Source organism: Rhodnius prolixus, unplaced genomic scaffold, assembly GCF_049639745.1.
Source record: "Rhodnius prolixus isolate KJV_2025 unplaced genomic scaffold, Rpr scaffold_3, whole genome shotgun sequence".
Classification (NCBI taxonomy): domain Eukaryota; kingdom Metazoa; phylum Arthropoda; class Insecta; order Hemiptera; family Reduviidae; genus Rhodnius; species Rhodnius prolixus.
The window spans coordinates 41,900,383-41,916,544 of NW_027411603.1; the positions used below are offsets into that span (position 1 = coordinate 41,900,383).

At 30.6% G+C, this 16,162-nt stretch overlaps 1 protein-coding gene across 2 annotated transcripts; it reads right to left on the reverse strand.

Annotated features, from left to right (window-relative positions):
* Window positions 1-512: 512 nt before the first annotated feature.
* On the reverse strand, window positions 513-16,160 carry LOC141452823 (uncharacterized). 2 transcript variants are annotated; one of them, XM_074125270.1, is made up of 3 exons: window positions 16,012-16,160; window positions 1,312-1,592; window positions 513-648 (listed from the first exon to the last, which is right to left on the reverse strand). In XM_074125270.1, the coding sequence occupies exons 2-3, from the start codon at window positions 1,554-1,556 to the stop codon at window positions 513-515; spliced, it is 381 nt and encodes a 126-aa protein (XP_073981371.1). In that variant the 5' UTR covers window positions 1,557-1,592; window positions 16,012-16,160. The 2 variants fall into 2 exon arrangements, with proteins under 2 accessions (XP_073981371.1, XP_073981370.1); XM_074125269.1 differs by lacking the exon at window positions 16,012-16,160 and adding an exon at window positions 2,377-2,517.
* Between the last annotated feature and the right edge of the window lie 2 nt (window positions 16,161-16,162).

Genomic DNA, 16,162 nt, shown 5'->3' on the forward strand with positions numbered 1-16,162 from the left:
TAAAAAAGAAAAGAAAAAAAAAGATTAATATTTAATTTTTTGATTTTATAGCCGTCGTAGGAAGTCTCAAAAATAGCCATTAGATTGTAGCACCTACTAGGTATTTACTGTAATCTGGTGCAGGTTTTAAAAACTAACAATTCTAGAATCTCGTAGCGTCATAACGTTTTTTTACTACCAATCTAATATCAATCAGATTTGTTTCATCATCTCTAAAAAACTAAAATACTTGCAAATTGGTTTAGCTTATACCGTATTATGAAATACGAGGAGATAATACGGTTCCTCTTTTCAGAGAACAAAAATTATATCAGCTTCTTCGAAATTCTACATTTCTAGACTCCAAGTCTTCAATGAAAAAGCGAAAGAGGGCTGCTGTACTTATCCTCCGAAAATAGTGGACCCAGATGTTTTAGCTCTAATATTAAATAAATTTGCTAATAAATATTAGATTATTTATTTTTCAAGATACAGTAGTCATGATAATCTAATAAATACAATGTATTATATTTTCAGAAATGATGGCTTTTTACTACTTTATAACCACCATTCATTATCGGTAGCCTTGTTCTAGACTCGTTCGCCATATCATCCCAATGATTACGAAATTTATTCTCAAATTTCTTGATCTTGAAGTCTGGAAATGTGCTGCAAATCACAAATTACAGGTATTTTTAATGCTTCAGCACTTCTTATTTATGCTCGGAGCCTATTCAGCTTACTGCTGGCTTGAGAACAATTTCTCGCTTTGTTGAAATCATAGTTCCTTACCGGGCAGTGAGCTAAAGAGGTTCCCTTCGGCTCCCTAAAAATGAAATCCTTAGAAGGACAGCTTTGACGGTCAGGACTTGACGTTATTGTTCAGTCATATCCATCATTATCTTGGCTAATCCCATCCATAGCACTCTATATTAATTTTATTTTAATAATTTTTCTTAACAATTTCTACATTTTCAAAAAATATAAATTAATTTTCTTCTCTGACAAGCCTTAAAACGGAGGTGAGACCAATTTGGACATTCAGTTTCTCAGTACATCTTCTGAATAAGAAACCTGTTTATTGGTTTCTGTGTATTTTTGTAATTGTAAATGAGGTATTTAAAAAAATGAAACATTGCCATTAGTTTAATTAGATTCTTTGATTATACACAATCGCTCTATATCATTTGATTAATGTAATTGTATTGTTAGACTGGGATTTCTACAGGGGTGCTAATATCATTGAAGAAAAGGATAATCCACTTCACGCTATGGATCGAGAAAAGTTGGAGACCAGAACATTTTACTTATTAGAGTTTTATACAAACTTACGTTTCTACGAGATGCCTTGGCACATGATGATGATGTTTAAACCATGGTCCTACATTTATGACATGTTGTGAATCGGGTCTCTTTATTAAGTGTTCCAAATTCAACCGTGGATGACTTATTTCTGTTTTTACTAATTTATTTGATATTTGATAAGCTCTAGACTGATCTTGATAGCTGTTCTCTTCGATTTCTAAACGAACAGTAGTTCTTCGTCTAGGTGTTTGCACTGAACTTGTTACTCCCATTAGAAATCTACAGAATTCTTCAACCAATAGCGATATCTAGAAAAAAATTTTATTTATTTAGAAATACACTGTGAATCTTTCATTTAATTTTTTTTAATATATTAAGAATTTCAATCGACAAATTTTCATAGTAATTAGATATACAGGATATAGAATTAGATATACAGGTGAAATTTAATCGTATGTTTTTATAGGAAAAGCCAACTCTGACGGATTAAACACATTGCAAGATGGAAAGATAATAAGCAAATCTCCCTATTTCTAAGACCCATTCACAGATTTTCCCCAGCGCAAGTTTTAATGGCAAAGACCTCGGCCTGAAAGACGTATCTTCCAAGAAATGAGTACCTCAGGTTTAACCCCATACACTCCAGCTCCGTTCCAACAGGCCGTCTTGGAGTCATCTATTTATTTTTAAGTTGTATGAAAAATCTTCAATTTAAACAAGTTGAATAGATATAAAATTTCAAAAGTTATCTCAGTAAGTTTGAATATAAAAATTTATTTTTAAGATAAATAAGTTTTTCGTCTTCTAATGAATTCATGACAAATTAAGGCGTCCAGAATTTTTGTTTTCCAAGTTTATATCTTGTTTTTTTTCAGACAACTATTTTAAAAAATTACATTTTCAGTAAAAAATTTGATATAATTAATTTAGTAATAATCGTTTAATTTAGCAATATTGTTGAGAACGAATATTGTCTATGCGCTAAGTAAGATCTTGGCTTTAGTATAATAAGGTAATTCTGTGCAATTATGATGTAATTATAGTGATTAGTTAATGCCCTATTTAATTTGTGTTACACCACTAACCACTTACAGATTTCTAGGCAGACGTTCATCTCTTATTAGCATCTCAAATAATCCTTAAATTTTGTAACGTTCCATTTCACTGAAAATTTTTAATTCCAAACCAAATATTTTTGTAGCATTTGTATAAGTACTGTAAATTGTATTCATTTCTATGGCAATAAATATGTGAACTTTATGATCTAAGCATTTTGCGAGCTGAGTCAGTGTTATTAATTTAAACTTGGATTTTAATCAGTTGTGACCATCTTAAAACATAATTTTGTATCATTTATTTATCATATACATTCATAAAATTCATTTAGAAGCTGCAGTAAATAAGGAAAATGTGCGTGGACTCGCCGTTCATTTAGCGTTGATCATTAAATATCTCTTCCCGTGTAGGGATATCTTATTTGATTAACGTTAACGAACAGGTTCGTGAGAATTAAAAATAAAAAGTTATCTTTAAAAATTTTCATTTCCTACGTGATTATGTTTATTTAATAGGTTTTCATCTTCATCAAAATAGATTAGATTATAAATTTTAAATAACAACAATAATTATATTTTTATATTCTTTTAAAAAAGTCTGAACGGCATGACAGAAACATTTATATGCAAATTTAATAAAACATGCAATTAATACAATAACATTTATATTTTGTTAACTGAATTGATAAAATAAATATCATTTCTCTCTTGAAGAATTTCTTTGTATTACCCAGAGATAGTAACGCAGATATTATTGCTTTTATTTTTTTTATTCTCTATAATTGTTGTAACTGATTAAAATCTTGCATAAAATTTGTTCCATAGAAAAAATAATTAAAATCTGAAAATGTGGACCTTTTAATTTTTCTGGCCTTGAATAACTATCCGAGATGAAAGGCCGATAAAAATTCAAGGAGTGCCTGTTTTTGTTCTGTGGCTGCTTATGGTTTCTTGTTAAGGTTGGGACAATCAACTCTGGAGAAACCAGAAATGTAGTCTATGTCTCTTGAGACTCAGAGGCCTCACTCAAACAGTTTGAGTTAAAGAAGAAGCCGAAGCGATAAGGTAAAAAATATTGTCTTGAGAAATAAAGATCAGCGAAAAAACCTAATTCAGTTCAGCCACTTAGAATCATTATCTACCTTTTAAATATTGATTCTTTTAGTCTAGCCTAGAAAAATTTGAGAATTTCGCTCATAAATGTTCTTTTTTAGAAGTTCTGTGCTGGAAATCAAATTCAGCACAGAAATACTTAGCTAAGTGTGATCCTTTCCTCAATTCTCTAGACTATCCTTAAATTTTGAGGAGTTAACCTATTATTGTTTATTTTATACACCATATAACTGTAAATTCTTGAATAACTCAAAGCCCGACGAATTCATCAAGTGCAAAGCCCTGAGAGGAGATCGAAAGGTAGAGGACCAAGTGAGAAAACTCTCATCAAATAATAAGAATTTCTTTCAGTAAGAGCTCAGATTGTCGCGGTTCTTTTTAGCAGATTTACTAATATATAAGTAAATAAATAAATATTTGTAAATCAGACAAATGGACCCCCTTGATATGTTGCTCATCTGCCTCTTGGCAACACTTACTTTTTTTCAAGATGAGAAGATATCTTGTTGACTAAGGGATGTTAATTACTTTTGTCCTCTTCACCAACTCAAGGACTTGTGATCCCACAGGAATATTTCATATTTATTTTACTTCTATTTCTTAGTTCTTATCTTCATATATCATTACAAATATAAGTTGTGCGACTCACTCTTCTCAAGCTTGTTCTTAGTATGTTCAGAAAAATAAAACCGGATAAACTTCTAATATAATTATCCCTCACAATAATATTAATTATGGAAAGGTTGCATTAAGAAATGAACAAAGATTTCTAAGAAACTATATTAGGATTATAAGATTTTAACGTAGACTTTCGTTCAAAGGAAGTAAATAAAATTAAACTTTTTTGAAAGCTTTAAACTAAGTCAAACTTTACTTCACTAGTTATCTGTAAATGTTACTGCTTGAATGTCACCTTCTACAGTCTTAGATTCACATCGCAAGTCTTCTTTGAACATTTTGGACATATCGACTGAAAAAGTTGTTTTGTTGTTCGGATTTATGTAAAATATACAAAACTTCTACTTGATTTAGAAAATGTAAAGAAATGTCGGTTCCTTTGTGTTTAAATTTGTGCTTTTTTTTAGGGGGAAGATATTTGACGATTCTTTGTGGATCTTGGTGTCTCTACTTGCAACAGTGCTTTCCTCACATAAAGAACGTTTAATGAATATATTTCTAAATTCAAGCTACAGATGTTGGACCTGCAATGGTAGTTGATTTAAATAAACTAATTATGTTAAGCAAACGCAGAGTAAAAATCTATCACTGCTCACCGCCTTACTCTTAATTTACTCCTATTATTCCCCTTACAAACAATTATATTTTACGTCGAACATTTACATTTGATGTTGGTATATTGTTTCTAGGCACAAACCATGTTACTCACCTACTGCAATTGTTTTTAGGACATTTCCGCAGCCAAAAGCAATGATGGATCCTACATCTGAATCACAAATAAAGACAAGTTCCAGCTTGAACGGCGACTTGTCATCATTAAATTAAAAACTTACTAATTAATCATTCGTCAGCTAAGGCCATCTTATTTTTAATTATTTAAATAAAATAAATACGGATTTTTTTTGTCGATGATGGTAAGATTGTAGTTCTTACACAATGTTATTAACCAGTTAGAGATTCCCTAACTATTGTAATCGGTTCACTGACCTAGTCTAACATTCCGTTTATCTTGTATAACCACACTGCGGTTTATAACCGGTAGCAATAATTGATTTAAATTATTTATCTAAAAAAAAAAAACAAAAAGAATGAGTACTATTTAGTTAAAAAGCAAACTGTTGGTATCATGTTCAATTTTCTAGTGGAAATATGCGCACGTCTGCATTTTGTTTATTATTTTATTTCTATACCTTTTTTTTACAAGCTTAAATCAAGGTCAATTTAACAAATATAACTTGAAAGGGGATAACTTTGTCTTTGTGTTGCAAAGCATCACATAATATAAAGCTTCACATTACATTATTTCTTTAAGTATCCACACCTCTTCTGATAAAACCTGTTTGTATTGGAACCGGTCATGTTACAGAAATAAAAAATAATTTTCTGGGATTCTTTACGGATTTTTTTGAAACTGAGTAGAGAAAACTTGGTTTTATTTCCATCTGGATCTTCTAGATCCATGTGTTTACATACAATACATTTGGACGTAATTTCACATGTTTAATGTTTTTCCAAACTTTTTATCCAGTTTAACCAGTAACATAAAATGCGTGGGTTTTTTTTTTTTATTCAGTGTGGGTATAAATTGTAATACCCAACAGTGCTTTTGAGAATTTATGTTCTCTTTACATGTGCACAAAAATCAGCATTACTAACTGTATATTATTCACTGTGTTGAATGTTGATGCTAATAGTTAGAATTTCGTTCATGTTTTGATGTACAGTTTGTTTTTTTGTTTGTTTAGAGACTTATCCCGGTAGTATGAAGGAATATTTATCTGGGAATGAGAAAACCAAAGAGCTGCAAGAAATGTACTAGAAAATGAGGACCTGTATTTGACTCAGTCTACTTCGAATCTAGGGTTGGTCTGAAGCAAGATTGTTCTCTACAAAGAAAGCAAACTCTAAATGTGTGTCCTTATGTTATGCCAGATGTAGTAGATACCTCGGATGTAGAAAGCACTTGGATATAGAGAATACTATGACATAATGGTATTGAGTCAGTACTTCAAGCTTTAATTAATGATAAGGGAGTATTTAGATTCAGTCAGGCCAACGTCAGTCAGCCATTGAATATATTTTTCTGCAGAACATTTCCTCCCCATTCAAAAAAAACAAAAAACAAAAAGTTGCAAAAAGTCTTTGAAACCCTCAAAATGGCATTTAGCCAAATTTTAGTTTAGTCAGATTTTGCCTTAATCAGTAACTCATAAATTCTGGTGGAAACTGGTAGTCATGGACTACTAAGATTAAAGTACTTCTCTTTAATCCAAAATCTTTCAAATTTTCTTCGTCATTGATTCAGTTTTTATATCTTCAAGAAGTTGCTTCAATTTTGTAATAGTTATCACTTGACCCGCTAATCTAAGTTTTGTATTTTTGTCTAGTATCGTAGTTTGAAAACTTTTTGACCTATCCATGTAAAATAAAGCGATCGTCTCAGTTTATAGTGGAATAACACTAATTAATGCTATCGAGAATCGCTCTGTAGTAGCTGTTTACAATTTTACGATATGTCAGCTCCATTGGAACAGATAATCTAGTCACAAATAGCTAAATAAGTTCGAAAAGAAAAGTCTCAAAGACGTGGGAACGCCTTAATATTATTATTATTGTTATACAATCTGAAAATATATTCAAGGTTCTAACTTAAAAAGGATCCTCTAGTTAATTACAACTTCAACAGTAAGAAGGATGGAATCATCAGCTGCTGTGGTTAACTGAGTAGAACAAAAGAAAAAGTCGAATGATCGGCGCAATACTGTACGTCGTCACGCAATGTCTAATTCCGAAATACGTTTTAAATTTTATGCATGACTAGATGCATGACTGCAAGACTAGATCTGTAATCAAGCAAATAAATTCGGCACAACACGAAAAAAAAGTTACAATTAAGTTAATGTATCATACTTAAAATATTTTTTTTATTTTTTGATTGCATGAAATTTTAACTTGTTGCAATATCGCCCTAGCAATAACTTGCATTTACCAAGTTCTTGAATGTTGTTAATTACCTACTGGTTGAACCAAAGATTCCAAATTGTTTAGCACCTGTTGTCCAATAACAAGATTGATTTTTTTCTGTCGCCTATCAAAATTGACGAGTTTATCTATTGCTGCATTAACGCTTCTTTGGGCGAATGAAGTTACTGACTGAAATTGTTTATAAAATTTACATAAAGCAGTTAGTTAGTTTATTTATTAAATTAATGAAATATCAATTTCAAGATGATTCTCTAATTGAACACAATGTTTAGTTGGGAAATAAGTTTTAGTACTAGATAAACCATTTTGGTGATTGGAATGCCGATAAAATAAGTTTAGCTCTGGCGAATCTATGTCTTTTCCATTCCAACGGCACCATAGATAATAGTTGCAATGATTGTGGCTCGGATTGGTAATAGCTCAGAAAGGTAACATCCAGTAAAACTTAGGCCAGTTGTACGATTTTTTAGTGTTCTTCCGTCCAAGAATGTGATATCTTACTTTATTGCTATACTTTTTTTTCTCCTTCCCTCTAGTAAAAAAAAAGTATAGAACAATTTTCAAGATAAAAAAAAGTCTCGAAATGAAGATAATAAGGCAATTGCCTATTATTATCAACAGTTAACAACAGTACTTCACGGTATTCATCGAGTAACATGTTGCACTAGTGAAATCAAGCGTAAAACGGTAGTGATTTATCTTTTAAAAGTATCTGAAAGAAAAAGATATAAATGGAGTGACAATGAAAGCTGCATCCTCCAAAAAGCTCGAATGTTAGGCACATTGATTTGTTGTGTCTATCAATGATGTCATCAGCAGTTGTGAAAGAGAAATACACTTTGTGGTGAGTTAAAGTTGTGATATGCATACTTTAAACCCAATTTTAAGCTAATCTAATCTTCTTCTAAGATTGGGAAATCTTTTTTTGCGACACCCTTATGGGTGATATAAAAAATTCCACGCAGTCGCAAGATGAAATGAATTTTCTCTCACTTGATGAAAAGATTTTGGCTTTGACTAAGTGAACCCTTATCTGATGAACACTTAAACTTTTCGAAATCAGAGAATTTATTTTATATTGTAAAAGGATATTTATCTATTGGAAAGAAAAACTTCTCCAGCTTCAAGGAAGCCTATTATTTCGTTCCTCTTCGAAGATTCTTGTCTTGACAGCAATAAGTCATAATGGAAATTGTTCATGTTCGTTTTTAGGACATAAGAATTTGATGAATTCTATATTACATTTTCTGGCAATAAACTTTAGATAAATCCTTGCAAAGCTTTTAATATTAAAATAAGAAATGGGACTGTAATTTGTCTTGAACTATAATTTTGTAATTATCTTGGCAGATGAAGTAAGATTAACAATTGAAGTTTGTCAAAGCTAACTAAAAATCAATTTCCAATTTATACTAAGATCTTTATGTACTTAGTTTTTAGCTAGTCGTAGAGTAATTCTGAGGACTCAAAGCAATTATTTTGATGAAGAAATCTATTAGAAAATTTGACTCATATTTACTTCATTCTATATCTGTAGAAAAGAATTTATAATAAACATTAAATATAGAATAATGATATGCATTTATATTTGAAAAGTATTATATGTTAATTATTTTTGTTGATTTAGTATGGAATCACACGGACTGAGAAAAAATCGTTTCTGTTGTACTGTTTAGGCGAATTTGCCTTAATGAATCCAGCGATAAGTATTTGAACTGCGTTATCTGAACTGATTTAGAAATGTGCGCCTAGTGTTAATTAACAACATACACGCAATACAAAGAGGTCAGTATGGTTTGCCTAAACACGAGCAAAAAGTAAATATTTACTGTAACTTTTATTGTGCTATTCTTTACACTAGAACATTCAGATACAACTTTTTCTTTTTCATCAAACATTTTCAAGATTTTTTCAAATTTCAGGAATTTATTATATATTTAGATCTTACTAATAATGTATAAGTGCTTTCACTAGAAAGTTATAGTAATTCATTGAAGCCAATAGGCAATAGCTAACTTTGTAAGTCGCTTATAAATCTGCATTACAAATATTGCCGCAAAGTACTCACAGAGTATTGCAGAATCAAATCACTTTTCTAGTTGATTGTCGTTGAGAAGAGAAGAAACATCTAAATGTACTGATTCCTTTAAAGATTATTGTAGATGGATTATTGTAAATTGACAAAATTTACCTTACTACCTAAGCTATCCAAGATTTTTTTATTTTTTAACCGACTGTTTCAATAGCAACTTTTTCAAAAGTAATCAACAGTTTTAATAAAATTGATCATTCTGTAAGGCATTTTGTTCAACTACCGTTAAGAATTTAGTTATTGCTCACACTCTGTGAAACGAAGGAATTAATAAAGAATTTCTACATCAGTTAATAGATTTTACACTCTTCAACTTAGAAGTGTATATATATTAAAATATCGGTATTTAAAAATGTTGAGATCAGCATAATTTGATGGTTGATTTTTGGATGACGAAAATACTGAATTGTAAAGGAGTTGTTTCATTTATAAAATATTCTGACCTTGATTTTTTAAAAATTCTATTAGATCACATATTTATTTGTATTATTAGGAGTAGAGTACATAATTTCTTCCTGATAAATTTTCCAAAAATTATGGTTTAAAAAGTAGTTATAAGGCAAAGTAAGATAATTAGGTCTAATAACTTTATAAAACTGAACTTGTACAAAAGTTGTTTGAATTTAATTTGGTGTTCTGTATAATATAACATTATGCAGGACTTGTTCTAGTAAAGTTTTCCTAATGAATGAAATAAACTTATAACAAGGATTTATAATTTAACAGATACAGTAAGTATAACCTCTTTTAATTCAATAACATGATCAACTAAATAACATAGTAGAGTGTAAGCATCATAAAACTGGTTTACTTACTAGTTTGCTGGTGCTACTAATTCATTTATAAATTTATTTCAGAAGACCTGATCGTAAATTGATCACCAGTTGTTCAGAAAATAAATCCAAAGATCATCATCATCATCTGCCCGCGTTTTCCGCTTAAGAAGTGTGAGGGCTGAAGATGGAGCTTCACCCACGGCTTCCCATCCAGTAGATATTTTTCTCTTAATTGCTTCCTTTCCTCCGTCCTCCCACTTCAGTCTGGGATTTCTTCTGTGTTGCCATGGTGTTGGCTAAGTTAGTGAAACAGCCAGAATCCGTACCTAAATGTTGATCCATAGATATGTACATATATATTTTATGATACAAGTGATGGTCTTATAACTCACATGTTAGGACCTGATTGTTGTGTTACGACTCTATCTCTAGTAATTAGTGCAGTTGACAAACTTTAGACAACATTGTGCGCCATTAATATTTAAGAACTTAAGGGAAGGGACGTGGAGGGCAGAGGCTATTAAAATTTTGGAATTTATATTCTATGAAGTACAATAACTTCTGTGCGGACTTAATATCCATATCCACTTGCTAGGAAACTAATTTTTTTATTCTCAATGTTAAATCGACTGGTTTATTCATTAAAAAAAAAAATTCAATTTAAGGTGTGTCGGTTGCTAAATAACAAAGCACTTATCTGTAGAATCTAAACGTTCGAGAATCAATGTATTATCAAACATCACGATATTCTCTGCCACCTCTTCGTTTCTCTCTCTTCTTGCTCCTCTTCATAGTACACTTTATTTTCTCTATCAACCTCTTGATCGGCCATTATTAGGATATTTACGTTCCTCACGGTTAATAAACTTTTGTTAACATCTTTAACTAGTTTTACTCAATTTCATCAGGATTGCGCTGTGAAATTTCCTAATGAACTAATTTTCAAATTAGCTGGCCTCAGAAGTGGAAAGTCATCCCGAATCGAATTGTTCAATAAAAGATTCTTTTTGTTTCTTGATTCAACAAACGAAATTATTTGAAGTATTGTTTTTCTTTATGGTCATTTTTATTTTCTAAAATTCCTTCAGTCAATCCTGGCGGAAGGCTTCAGGATCATTCAACACCATTGAAGCTATTAAATAAAGATCAGGAAGGGAGTTTTGAATCTTGAGCTGTAACATGGGTTTCAACTGCTCTTAGCTAAAGAAAGGTTAGTATTCACTGGAGCGGAAGAATCTGTAAATTGCAACTGTGCAACTACTTAGGATTTCCAGTTGAACTTTTAATCCGTACTATCACAACCATGGGTTTATAAAAGCGTTTTAAATAAATCCTTCAAGTTAGAAAGAAAAGTTAAATGCAAAATCCATCCATCCGTTCGGACTTGCAGATTGGAAAACTCTAGAACAAGTTAGTTACTACAGTTAGATAATTCTGATGAACCTGCCAATATTTAAATCTCAGCCATTGAGGTATGCGCAACTGAGATAAAATCAATAACTTATTAATACCAAGATAAATTCATATATCTACTTAAAGTTAATAAAAACTATAATCACTAACTATATTTACTCATGAAGATAATATTTGTGCTAATGATATTATGAATTTATAATTTGTAGTCGTAATGGAGATATTACCATTTGTTTGCAGGGTGATTGGTGCCATAAACAAATAATAAATGTAGCTACATCTTTATAGTTTGATAAATCGCGGCAGTTAGTGAGCAAGAGTTCTCCCACTTTGCCCGACGATCTAATTGGCAATTGGCAAATAAAATTTGCCTAGAGGGCTTCCCTGTTACAAAGTGCTACGATCATTCTAGATTCTTCAGCATTCCCCTTTATTTTCATTGTGGTTTTTTTCCGTTTCGAACATATTTATTTGTTAATACATTATTTATTTACTGTACAAGTTTCATCTTACTTTTCATCAAATCGCTTACCTAATAGGAATTAAATCGCATATTGATTTGGTTGGAATAAAATCATTTAATGCAAACAAATTCGAATAAAACCAATCATCCTTTATTCCATTCCATCACCTCAAATTTTAACGAGTTCTACGCAAGTAAATTACAGTCCTGGACGAGAGAGTTCTTCCGAATCAAATTCAATAGAAGATTAGCTTCTTGAGTTCAGAAATTATCAGACCCTCGATTTCATGTAAAGACAGTTCAGAGGACATCTTAACGTCATATTTTCATGGGGTTCAAAAATCTCGCGTTTTTTTTTTTTTTGCTAGAAACATGTTCCAATTGTTTATAGTTGCGTTTCAAACATAAAAGAAAAATTATTGATGTTCTATTGAACTGCAAATCTGAGTTATTTAGATGAGTCCCCGAAATTATTTTAAAAGGAATTTTTCTAGTAAAACTAATTAAAAAACTGTGATAACTATGTTTATGAGTAGATAGCATATAAATAAAAAGAAATCAGCTGGCATGGTTTCGAGAGAATTGCGCAGAATTATTAGCGTCCTTCAAGAATACTTCTAGTAACGCTAGTTGCTAATATTACTGACAGGGAGTTCCTTAAACAGTATCCTGAATCAATTATGGATAATATTTTACCATATTTGCCCTGAGTGGAAGTATATCTAATGTAGAAGATGATCTAGAAGGATATACCTAAATCAATATTCTGTATCCGTACCAAATGTACGAATATGTTCTAAATTTTGTATTCTTAAGGATAGTAGTATGTATTTATAACTAAGATTCACAATGTAAACAATTTTAAAATGTAAACAAAATGCAAACAATTAACTCAATGATAAACAGGACATTGTGACTGCAGGCATAGAACATGTTCAGCATGTTAAAATTATTAAGTATAATATATATTTTTTCATCTGGCTCCAAATGTTTGTTAAAAACTTTTGTCTTAGATTGTTATTAATCTTAAATTAATATCTTAAACTTGGCTTGCTAAGAAAAAGTATTATAGTCTACTGATTTCACAGTTTTGAGATTTCCCCAGAGAAATACATATAAATGTTATTATTTTTTCAATCTACATGAAAACCGTTCTAACGATTTACTGCAAATTTTTATACTCACTACATATTTAGTCAGATTTGCATTTTTATTTTTATTTTTTTTACTTTATTAGTAAGAAGAATAATTTTCCAATTGAGCAAATTTTCGATTATGAATCGGAAAATATTTCATTTTAAGATTAAACATTAATATGCAGTATACATGCTGAATAACTGCCTTCAGATATAGCTATTGCATGAACGGTTGTTGGAACCTTCTTTGGGACTCGGATGAGCAGTCACGACCAGTTGGTTAGATCAACATTTATCTAGTTGTAAACTCTCATGGATATGATCAATTGATAACAAGGTCATGTAGGTAAAGTACAAGCTATACTCATCTAGTATGCTTGGACATATGGTATTCATTTTTGTTGAGGAACGATATTTCTTAGCACTTGAACTAAAAAATGTTAACATGTTTTGTTGATATTTTCTTTCGTAAATGAATCTTGAATGCGTAGCCGTATTGACTCTTACTATTTAATTTAATGTAAACACATCTAACGTACTTGCACAGAAAAATAAATAAAAAAAACACTATACACTTCGTGCTTGATCGATACATAATAATTCTCCTCTAGCTGCAGGTTTTTCCTCTCCTTTTTTCCCTGCATTCCAATCCTCCTAACCTAACTTTTCTCTTTCTTCACTACTTAAGAAGGTTAAAATGTAAAATACATTAATACTTCTGTATTTATTTTATGTATATATTTATAATAATAAATATTTATTCAATTCAATTCATAATAATTCTAGACTGCATTAATTTGTCTATTAGCGCTGTATTCATACAGGACATTTTAGATACATTTCAGCAGATATTGCCCCTTCGAAATAACATTTAATACAATTCTTATAAAAACTCTTGTCATTTCATTTTTTCAAGTTATTAAATTTGGGTCCTGCCTCCTGGCCTAATCCGGTTTGCTTGCTCCTCAATGAGCCTTTTGGGCGCTCCCTCACGTAAAATCCCAAATAAGCCCATCTAAGTCTGCCAAGTTTTGATCATTATTATTTATTTAACTTGTTAATTTAAGCATCCAAGTTCTGATTTTTTGAGCTCATTGGTGGGCGCTCACAGTTTTTATTCCCCGTGCACTGCCGACCTCCGGACAGTGATCTCTCGTTACAAAGAGATTTGTTTCTAAAGAAATTTCTCAAATTATTTCACGGTCATTCTTATCCCATGACATGAATGGCAAATTAACTAAAGTTAATTAGTATTTATGTCCATGCACTGACGATACTTCACTCATTCTAAACTTTAAACGCGTTAAAAGAAAAAAGAAAAGTAAAATGAAAAAATAAAAAAAATCTTCATTGCCGAAAATATGGTAAAATCATTAACAATATTGTCTCACCTTTAGAAATGTTAAAAGGCTATCATTAACATAATGCAAAAATAAAAACTAATTTTTATGTTTTCTCATTGTAATTCAAGAGTTTATCTATTGTGTAATCATTAATTATTATTATTACGTTTTGTTTTAGTTTTTCGTCCTCGATAAATTTTTTATATCTACTCCACCCACTGAGATACAATAAGTATAAAGATTTATTGTATTTTTATTATTTTTATATCATTTACCAAAAGCAAAACTGAAAACAATCTGCATATCCACTTTTCAAATGGCATGATTTATAGACTTGCCCATTATTCGAGCAAGATTTGATAATTGATTTTACTCATCTCAGATTTTTTTTTTAGCCATCATTGAAAAGGAGCCGCGATCTCAATAACATTCTTTATACAAGAAATATTTATTTCATAAATTTCACCCGCCAATTATCCTTTTTCTTCAGGGCTAACTTAACATTTAAATCAACTTCAGTCCGCTTTTTTTGTTACCCCTTAAACATTTTATCAATAAGAACTCATTATTAACAGAAGGGAATCAATCATTCGGTATATTTATTAGATTGTACAAACTGTAAACAGAAAAATTGCTGCAATTATTTTCTCATCAGAAAGGAATTTGTTTATAAAAGCGATAATGTGGGAATAATAACAATTTCACTAAAGTTAGTATAAGTTCTTATCTTTTGCAAAGCTAGCATTTCTTTGTAAACTTATAGTTCGAATTGTATTCTATAAATCATTGGATATTGAATATTTGTGGCTAAAAAAAACATTTGGTGTAGAAAAAATTTAGTGAAATAGTCAATACAATCAAAATGAGGCTAATCTTTATTTCTTTGACGGTATCAGGAACTACTGATCCAAAAAAAGTGTACCAGAGAGCTGGCGATTTCAATGTAACATTTTACTCGTTTCAGAAAAACAATTTAAATAATCCGAGACCTTCGTTCTGTTATAACTCTGGAAATGAACTGTTTTAATTAGATCGTTTTGAGTCAAAGTCAAATAAAGCGTAGGTTTTCGAGAAAAAAATATTTTGTACTGTTTCTCTTTATTGACTGGAGTTCGTAAGAAATTCTATCAAAGCAGGTGATGCTTTCATAGGTCTGTGGAAGTTTTAGAATGAAATCTTACAAAACAAACTAACTTCGAAGAATGTGTTTTTAATTTTTATTTATTTATTTATATTTTCTATATATATATCAGCCAAATTAAATTCTGAGAAGTGACGAGATATGATTATGGTTTTGATGTGTTATTTAAGTGGTGAAAAAATAAAGTGCAAAGTGAATGATGGCTTATACTTTATAAATATTTGAAGGTTACTTATTTTTATTTTTGTTGTTTATTTAATATGAGGTTACTAATGTAGAGTGAAGCGTAGAATAGTCCTTTTACGTATGCACAATTTGTGAATGATTTAACAGAAAGGAAGTCACCTCTCGAATTAGAGGAGTGAACAAAGCTGTTCGTCTCCGTACTCTATGATGTTAGTAGTCTAACTCTTCTGATAAACAAAACTAAAAACGATTTTGGAGCACTCCTCTACTATGACCTAATCAGTTCTCAAATCTCCTTGAACATACAATGCGCACCCTCCCCAAAAAAAGTATTAAATAGACTTACCTTAATACCATTCTTATGTTGTTCAAAATTTTTTTTGTTTTGTTCATTAAAAGAAATATATGTTAATGTGGTTTTAGTAGAGTTTCTTTTCTGGTTTATTTATTTTATTTTATTTTTTTTCACTCAAAGATACAATGCCGCGGAACTGAAC

Coding starts and splice junctions, on each gene's coding strand:
- LOC141452823 (XM_074125270.1), bottom strand. CDS start 1,556: ATGGGAGTAACAAGTTCAGTGCAAACACCTAGACGAAGAACTACTGTT. Junction 649..1,311: donor CCAAGGCATCTCGTAGAAAC/GTAAGTTTGTAT, acceptor TGTGATTTGCAG/CACATTTCCAGACTTCAAGA.